This window comes from Neolamprologus multifasciatus, chromosome 20, assembly GCF_963576455.1.
Source record: "Neolamprologus multifasciatus chromosome 20, fNeoMul1.2, whole genome shotgun sequence".
Classification (NCBI taxonomy): Eukaryota; Metazoa; Chordata; class Actinopteri; order Cichliformes; family Cichlidae; genus Neolamprologus; species Neolamprologus multifasciatus.
In genome coordinates this window covers 850,879-863,703 of record NC_140458.1, presented here as the reverse complement: position 1 = coordinate 863,703, position 12,825 = coordinate 850,879, and the positions used below count along the sequence as shown (strand labels likewise).

Below are 12,825 nucleotides of genomic sequence, written 5' to 3'. Positions count from 1 at the left end.
CGATATCGCTTTATTCAAGCTGCTCACCTCTATCCGCCTGCACTTTCAAATACACACAAAGGACCACGGCCAATCACAGAGGTCCCACCCCTGACTATCTCTGAGTGGGACACATGATGTGTGTCAGTTGTTGACCACACGGAGACTTGCAGAGTTGCAGAGACCTTTTTTTTTGTTACTGGAACAGTTGGACCAAGGATTTTTTTTAGTTGCACCACTGAAAAATTTGGTTGGATTTGCGACTAGATTTCACTCTGGAGCTCTGCTGAGAGTCAAACACCTGGAAGTGAGGATACAAACACAGGAAATACACGAAGGTGAGAGAAGTAAATATAAAAGACTCAAAGTCTAAAACATAAAACCCTGAAAACAGCAGACTCAGGCTGACGGACTTTATTTGGATGTGAGTGATGTCATAGTGGTGGTTTCCATCCTTTATTTACAGTCTGTTTGATCTACTAGTGGTTCATACAGCAGCGCTCAGATTAGCAGGTGTGTGTGTGTGTGTGTGTGTGTGTCGTAGACGAGCTCACACACTAACTGTGAATAAAATGCAGTTTGTTTTCTTTGGGTCACGTGACTCGTGCACGCCGTGAAACTCACGGTGAATTTTTTTTAAGAGACGTGAACTGGTGAAGCTTTTAATGACGTCACGTCGCGTTCACCTGTCTGCCGCTGCTCTGGTGGGCAGGAAGTACTGATTTGCTCATATTTGACGCTTCCTGCTTTCCGCGCGCTCAGGACGGCCCCACGCGCCCCTCCGCTCTGCAGCCGCTGGGTGGAGGAGCAGAGGAGGAGCAGGAATCAAACAGGTGTCCGGTCAGCTCCATCAGCCCGCAGGAGGAGCTCCGCATCGACGGTGATGAACAGCCGAAAGCCCGCAGCCTCCTGACCGACAGCGGAGCTCGCAGCAGGAGGAGGTGACCGACTGCTCCGCGCTGTAACAGGTGTGTCTGAGGAGCGCGGGTCACCCCCGCCCCCCCCACACCGGAGCAGGAGCTCCGTCTCCTCTCCTGGACATCCCAGAGGCGCTCACTCGTGTTTCTGCAACACAGGAGGAGGAGGAGCAGGAGAGGGGAGGCTTTTTTCTCAGACGGCAATTTAAAAACGGAGGAGGCGTGCTCTCCTGTCGGACACGTTAGCGCCTCTGCCCGCTGTCAGCTGCCCAGTGTCGGCCGTGTTTGAGCTCACCGGGTCCGGACTCGTTTCTCCCCCCGGCGCGGAGGCAGGGAGCCGCCGCGTGTCCGGTGGATCCGTCAGACCCGGACGGTGAGCGGATTCGCGCACGAGCGGAGCGGCTCTCCCTCCCGTCCCAGCCGGTTATCATGGCAACCAGGACAGCCGGGAGCGCGGGGGACACGGTGACGGCCCCCGCCCTACAGCGGGCCCGGGCCCCCGGGGCTCCCGCGGAGGAGTTCCAGGACTGGTGCCTGCGCACGTACGGAGACTCCGGTAAGACGAAGACCGTGACCCGCCGCAAGTACAACAAGATCCTGCAGACGCTGCTGCAGGGGGACGAGGAGAACAGCCACGCGCTGTTCCTGCACGAGAAGAGCGGAAATCACATCAACGCCAAGTTCAAGTTCTGGGTCAAATCCAAAGGCTTCCAGGTCAGGACGCTGCCCGACGCCAAGGGCGGCTCCGCGGGCGGCCCGGTGCTCTACGTGCCCATCAAGGCGGCGACGGTTAGTGACGGTTCCTCTTTCTGCCACAGCTGTGTGTGTGTGTGTGTGTGTGTGTGTGTGAGAGAGAGAGAATCAGGAAGTGAGAGTGAAGCTGCACTTCACCTGGCTCACTGCCACCTGTTCCACCTGAGCTCAGTTTCAAAGTAAAACCAGCAGAACTATTCAAACTACTGAAACTTTATTTATACAGGACATATTCAGGGGTAGATGTGTTTTTATTAAAAAACCAAACAGTAAAGGTGAGAGGAGGTGATGATGATGAGGATGTTTGAGGAGGTGCACACGATGCTGTTTGTGATTTCTCTTTATAATGAATCCTGCGCATCTTTTTTATTTCCACGTACAAACCTCACGTTTCCTGTTCACAGTGTAAATGTTTGTCTTTGAACTGATTTGTGCTCTAAATGTGAAAAGTTAGAATTTCTCTGGACGTCACACTGATGATTATTAGCTGATGCTGGTGAACGTGCCCGCGAGGCGTCATTAGTCAGATTAATCTCATTAGTCTCCTGATTGGATGTTCAGATGATTGAGGCCTTTTCTGTGTGTGTGTGTGTGCGTGTGTGTCTGTGTGTGCGTGTCTGTGTGTGTGTCTGTGTGTGTCTGTGTGTGCGTGTCTGTGTGTGTGTCTGTGTGTGTCTGTGTGTGTCTGTGTGTGCGGATGCCTAATGAAGCTGAAACAGGCTAAAACGCTGTAATATAATATAATCACTTCTCTTCACAACAAACACCTGAGCAGAGCCGTGGAAACGTCGGCTACCTTTGAACTGGATCCTTTTATAAACCTGTTTCACTGCTCATGTTTACGTTACATCCCATAATGATTCCTGAACTCTGAACATGTGGATGCTTTCATAGATAAAATGATTCTGACACTGTAACAAAGCTACAAACAGTCGCCGCATCGACTTCAAATCCATGGATATCTCCTCAGGTTTTTCTTTCAGTTGAGCTAATTTCCACAATAATTCAAAGTTCACGATTGAGAAGACGCTGCAGAAGAGAAGGGTTCAAAGCCCTGAAGCTCCCCGCCATCACCTGCTAATTTAACGCAGTCCATATTGTTCTGAGCGGCGGCTCGGTCTACGCTCAGGTGAGGTGGATAACAGCACGTCCGCTCAGCTGCGGCTCTCTCAGTCACTGACGCTGAAAATCAAACCCTGGTCAAGCGTTGCACCCGCGTGGACGTCTGTGGGAAGATTAATGAGCTCGTCTTCACACGTTTATGACGTTTCGTGGTTTTTTAAAAACACATGCTGCATATGAAACATCCCGGTGCCCAGCAGCGAGGTTTGGGCTTTCACCGGGAATGTGATGGAAAATATCTGTATTTTATTTAAGTGGGTTTAATGCACAAAAGCCTGAATAGATCTTTGTCAGGTGGAGTAACAGTGAGGTAGACGCTACAGTGATGCACAGATCAATCCTCACTGAAACCACAGCCTGATACAACGACATCTGTGGGAGACTGTGGGAGGCTCTCCCTCCTGACGCTCCGCCCTCATCGTTCCCGCTCTTTGTCCCGATGTTACGTCGCCGTGGATCTTCTGGTGTGTCAGTGACTCTGGGCTGATATCAGATGTATTTTTGGGATCATCCAGGAGTAAAAGCACAATTTATCTAATAATAATTTATTGATATTTAATAGAAACTCTTTAGTGTTTCATTCCAAACTTGATTTAGATTTATTCTTCACACTTTGTGACACTGTGGCGTCATTGATGTTGCTGCACAGTATCAGCTCTGTTCGTGGGCATCGTCGTGACAACCTCCAAGCATTTCATCCTGATGCCTGAGGCCAGTCAGGGTGCCTAGCCTGTACAGGTCTGTCCCTCCATGGGTATGCCTCCCCAGAGCACACATGTGCTCAGGTGAAGCTGCTGTCATCTGTGAAAAGCGCAGTTCTGGTATTCTATGGCAAACCCCAACGCTGGGCAGTGAGCCCACGTCGGGCCCTCGGGCCCCCGATGAAGCCTCTGTTTGCTCAGAGACATTCACACCAGTGTCCTGTGGAGCTTTTCCAGAGCTGATCCTCGTCCTGCTGCCACAAAGCAGCCGATACTGGCCCTGCTGATGGGTTAAGGCCTTCTACGGCCCTGTCCAGCTCTCACAGTATCTCCTCCATGTTCCTGAGACTTTGCTGGGAGACACAGCAAACCTTACTGTGGGCGATCGTGGCTCAAGAGTTGGGAGTTCGTCTTGTAATCAGAAGGTTGCCGGTTCGAGCCCCGGCTTGGACAGTCTCGGTCGTTGTGTCCTTGGGCAAGACACTTCACCCGTTGCCTACTGGTGGTGGTCAGAGGGCCCGGTGGCGCCAGTGTCTGGCAGCCTCGCCTCTGTCAGTGCGCCCCAGGGTGGCTGTGGCTACAATGTAGCTGCCATCACCAGTGTGTGAATGTGTGTGTGGTTGTGTAAAGCGCTTTGGGGTCCTTAGAGACCAGTAAAGCGCTCTACAGACCATTTACCATTTACTGATCCAGGAGGAGCTGGATTACCTGTGGAACCTCTGCGGGGGCCAGGTAGGGCCTCATGCTACCACCAGTGACACTGAGCAGGAAAGATGAGGAGGGGAACTGTCAGAGACCTCCATCCGGGAAGCTTTCCTGTTTGGGGCTTTGCTCCTTGTTAACCCTGACCGGCTCGATATCTCAAAGTTTAATTAACGCGATGCTAAACTCAGTGTGTCTCTGGTGTGAGTGGATAACCAAGTCCACCAACAACCCCTCAAACTTCTTCTTAAAATGGGAAATCGTATCTTGTGTGTTTATCTCAGTACACGTGAGACGGATGAAAGATTCTGTCAAATAATTTAACTCAATTTTATTTATAAATCACAACAACAGGCAGTTGTAGATCCTATAATAATAGATGCAGAGAAAAACCCAACAACCATATGACCCCCTATGAGCAGCACTTTGGTGACAGTGGGAAGGAAAAACTCCCTTTTAACAGGAAGAAACCTCCAGCAGAACCAGGCTCAGGGAGGGGCGGGGCCATCTGCTGTGATTGGTTGGGGTGAGAGAAGGAAGACAGGACGGGTAAATAGAAATCACATCTATCCAGATGTTTGACCCTCCAAACGTCGCTGCTGGTCAGTTTTCCGCCCTCGTTCGCGTCCACAGTTGTTGGTTTAGTGTTTTTGGAGATCCTTCAGTCACAACGTGGCGTGTTATTGGAAACCAGTTAGCTAACCTCCTGCTACAAACAGAAAGACCACAGGTCCACAGACCCCGTGGAGACGCTGAGTCTCCTTTAGGTTTCAGCCTCGTGTTTGCACGCCGAGCAGGCTCTGGTCACATGACCTGCACCTGCTGTACGGCTGTAAGAAATGTGCTGTGTGCTGATGTTTGTCCACGCAGAGCTCTGACGGTAAAAGCAGAATCTTAAACAAATTACAGGAATCCAGATGCATGAACGGCGAGCGCAGAGCGTGACACGCTGGGACGTCACCTGCAACACCTGAGTGAAGCTCACGTTTGACATTTCCCCGAAGATAGAAGGTCTAATAACTGTGAGGTTTTATCTGATCATTGTTCCTGAGTTTGGCTGATTTTATGAGCTGAAAGACGAAGAAACTGTTTCATTATTATTTAATAATTATTCAAATATTCCTAAATCATAACCATCCCTAACGTCCACTGACCCCGAGTCTGTGGTAACAAGATCATTTCACTTTAATCTGAAATACGTGTGATCGACATGTTTTACCCAACTGATGTTAGCGCTCTGCTAACGTCACGCAGTGTCCAACTTAGACACTTTGTTGCTATATTTAGCGGGTTTTCAGACCTCCTTACCAACGTTTTCTCAAAAAAGCGACAAATCTGGCGACTTTTCAGGTGTTATTGGAGACTTATGACGACTTTTCTGGTCCTGGGTCATGTGACCCAGTATTCTGAGTTTCTTGATGTTTTTGTTATTCCTTTCAGTCTAGTTTCATTTCAGTTTATCTAGTTACGTTCTGTCATGCCGAGGTTACAGTTTTACTTCATGATTTATCCCCATTGGTCTCATCCCTGTGTGAAGTCTTCTGTGTTTATCTGTCATGTTTCATGTCCAAGTTTTCTTTGTTTGTCAAGTTCGAGTCATGTCTGGGTCTCGTTATGTTTCCTGTCTTATTTTGAAGGATCCTTGTGTTTTTTGTTTATTGTATTTATCTTCACGTCTCCTGTCCTGTCGTTATGTTAACTGTTGTCAGCTGTTTTCCCCATGTGATTCCCCTGATCATTCCTTATGTGGACTTAATCCGTGTGTTTCTGCTCAGTCGGGGTCAGATCGTCTGTTATCCTCATCTTTTCATAGTTTCCGTTATTGTGTCACTGTTTCATAGCCTGCCTGGTTACTCTTTGTTCATAGTTCCTTCACAGAGTGTCTCCTTAGTTTTCCCAGTTTCAAGCACGTATCGTCTTACTCTCAACAAGCAGCGGTGCTGCCGTGGGCACCTCGCCCGTGCCAAAGCGCTCACGGGCGGCGGATCGTCCTCACGCAGCAGTCGCCCCCAGCTGCAGCTTCACCCCTACACGAAGCCGCTGCTCCCGTCCTGACTGTAACGCCGTCAGTTCTTCTCTTACTGTTACTGATGTCATTTAGTGACTTTTGGGACAGCCAATAGCAATTTTCCTTACTGAGGAGTTGGCGTCACTGATGTCACGCCGACCTGCTGACCTTCAGCCTCAGAATGATGAATGAAGATGATGTAGGCGACTTTATCGTGGTCAGGGTGTCAAATTAATACCATGGTAACGACCACGACTCGAGGCTGTGTTCATCGTTCATATACAGGCTTTGCTCTCCTTGCTCGCGCCCAGTAGCGGCGTCCCGCTGTCGCTCTGACCGCTCTGATGTTTGTTTGTGTTTGTGTTGTGCTCGCTGACCGTCTGTTTCTGTGTCGTCTGCTACCTGCTGAGCCAGCTGACAAACACTAACCAGGATCTCACCGCCGCCTCGAACGAGCAGCTTCCTGTCTGACGGCGTCACGCTGAGCGGGGAATGACCCGAGCGGATCAACAGCTGATCACACACACACTGACTCACAGGTGGTGTGCGTGCAGGTGAATGAGTCACACACTGAGTGTAGCACAGCTGCTGCTCTCACGTTGCAGCGAGTTGTTACTGACGGCTGCGACGGCGTTTGGAAACACGCTTCCTGTCACAGCGAAGTCGAATACTCCAGCCAGCAAATGGAAATGCTTCACATCATAATCCATGTGACGATGTGACGGCCTCCTCTCCTCCTCCTCAGTTTTACCCCTCAGCTGTGAAAGGCTGTGCGATGGACAGGTGGGCGAAGCCTCGGCTGGCGGTCCTGGTGCTGCTCGCTGTAACGGCTCATGGACCTGCTGCAGGTTCTGACCCTCGAGCTCACAGAGGGTCTCCAGAGCAGAAGCAGGACTCTCTGCAGACACGAGCACAGTCTGCAGAGCACGCCGCTCGCTTTAAACACGCTTATAGTCAAAGTGCTAACGTACTGCACACCTGTAGCTTCTGCCAAGTAGCACAAAATCTGCAATCTGAGCGACAGACAGCAGATGATCTGTTTCAATTAGCAGAGAAGTTTGAGCTTAATTATCCAGCTGGAGTCTGTGGTTGGACACAGTCACCTGAGGATCACGCAGGACTCTGACTGAGGTAAAACACTGACTGCAGACACGTGTGAGTATAATCAGCACTGTGACGTCAGGCTTTGTTTCCACGATGGAGAACGCAGCCATCAGAATTCACTTCCTGTAATGGAAGCAGAGTCTGGGGACGAGGGGGACGACTCGCCCGTCGCTGGGGCGTGGTGAAGGCTGTCCTGGCTGACACGTCTCTGCTGCACTGTGTGGATGAACAACGTTCAGCTTCAGGGTGTTTTCTGAGCAGCAGCGGGACCACGTCTCTATGCCACGGTGGCGTTGGTTGGTTGGGGTAATAATGTAAAAAAGTGTATTTTTTAAAAACCATTTTAAGGTGAGTGAAGCTTGTTTGTGTGTTTGCTGCTGGTGACAGTAAACTCTGGTACTGACGCACTCGGAGGCCCCAGGAAACACTGATGGTTTGTAGACTAATAATAGCTGCTATCTTTGCGCTGGTGTCAGGCCCATGTGATGACTACTTCCTCTGTCGGCCGTCTCCAGCTGGAGCAGCAGACGTCGGCCTGTTTCGAGCACGAACGGTTAAACGGCGACTCTGTGAACAGATGAAGCGCTCACGGTGGGAAAACGGCGCTCAGCCTCTGACCTGCTGTTCTTGTTCAAAAGTTTTCCATAAATCGGAGAAGCAGCCGGAGTCCAGCGAGCGCACGTCACTGGTCTCGAACCGGTGCTGATGATTCATGAGTTAGGAAACATCAGAGGAAGCTGTGACGAGAAGCTTGTGTGTGTGTGTGTGTGCGTGTGTGTGTGTGTGTGTGTGCGCGTTTGTGTGGCAAAGTGTTTCTGCGCAGTGTACCAGGGGCACGGAGAAAAGTTGTCGTACCATATGCACGAGGAGTGTGTGTGTGAGTTTGAATAAAGAGAAATTGATTGAGTCCTGAATCAGTTTTTTAATATTCATGTATTTTGTCAGAAACTATTTCAAAAACCAGCAAATGATTAAAGAGCAGATAACAGATTCCACAGAGGCGTAAACGCAGCGCGTGGATCGTTCACGCAGACACGCCGACAGCTCACAGATTCTGATGCTGCTGCACGGCTTGTTGCCGTGGTTGCACAGAAGTTAGGTGCACCCAAAGTTTTCACCCGCATCGCTTAAAACCGCAGCTTCACTTTTTAAAACTGCTGTCCATACAGGCAGTGATGATTTATAAATGGTCAACACAAAGTTCTTTATTTGCAGCACATTTCTACCAGAAAGAGAAGTTACCGTATTTTTTGGACCATAAGGCGCGTTAAGCAAAACCAAACAGGTGAGTCAAACTTGGCTCCTCCTTCTTGCTTCCTCCACTTTGTACCTTTGATGCATTAATGTTGAATCACAGCTGCTCTGCTCCTGTGTCCTACACACAGTATTACTCCGAGGCTGCAATGCTCCAACAATCCATCAAGAGGTGACTGGTACATAAAATGAGTTCGAGGCCAGGAAGCACAACCAGAATTCGTACATAAGGTGCACTTTTGAGTGAATGAAAGGATTTTAAGCCTTATAGTCCAAAAAACACGGTACTGAAAAAGTTCTTGTGCTTAAAGTGTTTCACTGAGCTGAAATTTAAATATCTCAAAATATATAAAAAGAAAGTCTAAATTAAAAATGCCTCAAAGGCTTCAAACTGAACATCTCAATATCTGAACATCTGACCTTGGAGTTTTTGAGAGTTGCAATCGATGGCTTCAGGTGTTTCTTGATTTTATTGAAGCTGAACTGAAGCTTGTATGAATCAGTAGATTTTAAACACACAAAGACACAAACGTCTTTGTTCTCTCTGTGCGTCTTTTTTTAATAAAGTGAAACAAAGAAACAAACTTTCCAAACACTAAAACACTTTAATTGGTTGGATGTGAGACAAAGAGAACGTGACTTCTTCCAACAGATTGAGCTCAAAGTCTTAATTGGTGAGGCTGAAATTAGCTGGTTGCCATGCCTTCAAAGAGTTCTCGGTAAATACGGCTCGCTGTGTTTAAAATAAGGAGCGCGGTCACCTGCTGTGCACCTTCAGCCAATTAAAACTAGAATAAACTTTCTTCTTCCACTTTGTTTAATATGAGAAAAACGAGCCTGAAATTAAGCGTTGAAGAAAGAACTCGATGCCGTTCTCTCACCTCCCGCCTTCAGCTGATCCCCAGACTCAAAGCGGCGCTCTGCTGTCGCGGCGCGGCGCTCTGCTGTTACAGGCGTTGCGTTTTCTTTCGTCTTTGTTTGCAGTAAAAGTGCAGCTTCTGTTCAAACATGACAGGAAACCTGTGTCACTGTTAGTAACGTTAGATTCAGTCATTAATGCTCATTTAGGGTTCATGTGTGAAAGAAAGGTGAGGTCAAAGGTCAGAGTAACGTGATACTTAGAAGCCACGTACATCGTTCCTTATGCATCAGTACAAACACAGAACTCGGGGCGGGGCTGGATGGAAACGTTTGGAGGGTCGTGAAGTCGAGAGCTGGTAACCACGAGCATCGTGGTCGTTAGCTGCAGCGCTGCGGTCAGGCTAAGGCTAGCAGAGGGAGGGCGGAGGATGGCGGTCCTGCATGGACAGAGACGAGCGTTCACACTGAGATTGTGCTGCGTGTGCACACAGCTGATCAGAGCGCCGCTGAAGAGTTTATTCACAGAAACAAAGCGGCGCCAGGAAGCCCTCACCTCCATCGAGCGAGGGGGCGCTCGGCCTGGACGCGGCGATGTTTTCACAGGAGGAGCGACGTTGCCGTGTGCGTCCGAGCGTTGAGGTTCTGCGCTCCCTCAGAGAGGAGCAGAGCTGCTGAGAACCTCCGCGTGGATCCTCGCTCCGTTACCTTCACTGAGCACGCTCAGATCACCTCCCCCTCCATGTTCTCCTGTTGCTATGGTGAACGTCTCCTTTGGCGATGGTGAAAAGAAATTAACACCAGTCTTAATTAGACTGCGAGGCTTCAATTTCCACCTTCATTCCTCCTCCTCCTGCTGACCTTCTCCTCCCTCTTGTCCCCCCCCCCCACCACCACCACCACCACCACCTGACAGGCAGGCGGCCATATTAACAGCCGCCACCAGGCATCATTAACGTGAGCCGTCAGTCAGAGAACCGAGTGTGCTGGTTGGACGGCTCCCAGACGAGCTGCAGTAAAGTCTGCTTTGAGTCAACACATGTTCGCGTGAACACGCCACACGGTGAGCGAGGAGGGCGGCGCTTCTGAACGCAGTTCCAGTCTTTGGTAGAGTCTGTGTTAACCGACGGGTGGAGCTGCTGTGCGTCACCACGCCGCAGCTACGACCCCATTACTGCACGAGGAAGCTGCAGGTGGTCATGTTTCAGACAAACTACAATCACGTGTGGGCTCTTTGTGTGGAAGCGATGCTTCCTCACATGCAGCAGAGACCGCTCGGTCGGCGTGACGAGGCGACGGCGCCAATACGATCGTGTTTGGCCCCGACGGTCTCCGTCACGCTTGTGGAGATGATTCTGCCTCGGAGCAGGACAGCAGCTCAGCGACCGCTCAGGTGGTTTTCCCATCATGCTCCTGCGTCGCTCATTTCATCACGAGTATCAGAGCGCCGTCATGGTCGATTCACCGAAGAGGTGGAAACTGATTAAAATCAGCAGAGAGAAGCTGCGCGGCGTGCAAACTGTAACTGTGTATTTGTGCTGCGCGGCACAGCTGCTGCACAATATGGTCGCACACTGTGTATGAACACATGAAATAACAGGTTAATGCTTCTAACCGACCTTCAGCACGTCACTGGTGTGTGTGTGTGTGTGTGTGTGTCTGCACTTCCACAGCAGCACCTGTTCATGTGTGAAGGCTGCGTGTGGCGCTCTGATAGGTGTGAGCGGTGTGTTTGTGGGTGTCGGGCTCTCCCTCTGCCGTGTTTGCTCATGAACCGTGGCGGTGGGTCAGGTGCAGGCGGCACTCGGGTCATCCCGTCGTCTGAGCTGCCCATCGAATCCGGGCTGCGTCTCCTCTTATGCTAATCTTTAAAGCGCTGCCAGCCTGCAAAGATGGAGGATCTGATCTAAAACATTTACCCTGATCTCTCTGAAGCTTTTATTTTGACACCAGCAACTCTGCTTTGTGCGTTCTGCTGTTGTGGTCACGAGTGAAGGATGGAGCGACCAATGGATGGCTGGGACTCTCTTCCCACGCTGTCCCAGTGAAGGAAGTCGGCCTGTGCATGGATCCAGAAACACGTTGGGATGGCTGCTCGTTACCTGTGCCGAGTACAATACCGAACGCACTGCAGCACATTATTTTACTTCTGCTAACTCGTTATAAAACAGCCTCAGTACTTAAATGAAACTTCAGCATATTTTCTGTGAAGTTACAAAGTAACTATATTCACAGACAGGCTGCAGTTCACAGGCTGGTTATGGAGCTGCAGATGATGCAGAACACGACGGCGATCGTGCACATCAGCACAGTGAACATGATGCAAAGATGTACGAAGGACAGATTAATCTGAACAGTGTCATTCTTCCTTTGTTCAACAGCAGTCTGATGCTGAATTATAACTCAAGTGTCATTTCAAATCAAACACCTGACATTCTGTTTAATTACAGGGGAATTACGCCCTCGTTCACGGCTGTTCTATAAAGTGTTACATGATGAACATATACGGTCTTAAACATCATTATAACTGTTCTGAAACAAACCCAGCACAGGGGGTTGTTCTGGGTTTATTTGCAGGAAACGCGATGCTTCGATGCGTCGATGCGTCGATGCGTCGATGCTTCGATGCGTTGATGCTTTGGTTTAAACCACGGATTGGTTTTCCTTTGCACTCAGGTCTTCTCTGTGTTCAGGTGGAGCTGTTGGAGAATCTTTTGTTTTCTGGAAGGTTTTCCTGCTTTAGAGCAGGCGGGAGGAGGAGGAGGAGGAGGGAGGTGTTCTTGTGGGACAGCGGCCTTCTCATTATCACATCTTCCCACCTCCCCCCTTTAAAAAAAAAACCATACCTCTCTCCAGTATGCCTTCTCTTCCATTTTCAGCCTCCCCACAGATGCCCGCCCCCCACGCTCACCTCCTTCTCCTCCTCTGTGCCCCCTCCCTGCCCTGCTGCCAGCGCTGCTGGATAATTAGCTCAGTGCTCCTCAGAGCAGCAGTGTGTTGTTGCGTGCTCGTGTCTGCATCGTTCTCTGGCTCATCATCGTCACAGTAACCCTCTCCTCTCGTGTTGATCTGACGGGCGTCGTCATCGTGTTGAACCGCAACAATGATGTTTAAAAATGGCTGACAGGAAACGCGTCACATACATGTATGCGGTCCTTTTTGTAAATGTCAGCAAGTCCTCGAAGTTGAATCAGAACCTCCAACCTGCAGTTCCTCTGATGTCCAGCAGAGGCAGCAGTGAGTCCCATAGACTCCCATGTTAAAATAAACATGTATACACAAACTGGTCTCTGTGGATCATACACGGGCACAATGCTTCTATAACTCGCCTATTTTCATTATTAGGGGCGTGGCCTCTTTGACTGACAGGTGGATGTAGCTGCTAGCTTCACCTGAGCTGGACCTCTGGACCGTGTTGTGCTGTTGG

The 12,825-nt window shown here is 49.9% G+C and overlaps 1 protein-coding gene across 2 annotated transcripts in view; it reads left to right on the top strand.

Moving 5' to 3' along the window:
• The first annotated feature begins 655 nt into the window (after nt 1-655).
• The window catches only part of LOC146493974 (nucleolar protein 4-like), a 104,726-nt gene continuing 92,556 nt past the window's right edge, over nt 656-12,825 (top strand). For both annotated transcript variants that reach the window (XR_014871621.1, XM_085146636.1), the window contains exon 1: nt 656-1,685. Coding sequence is in view for 1 of the 2 variants with exons in the window: in XM_085146636.1 (XP_085002762.1) it covers nt 1,326-1,685 (360 nt within the window). In the remaining variant the exon portion in view is untranslated. The remainder of the gene's footprint in view (nt 1,686-12,825) is intronic.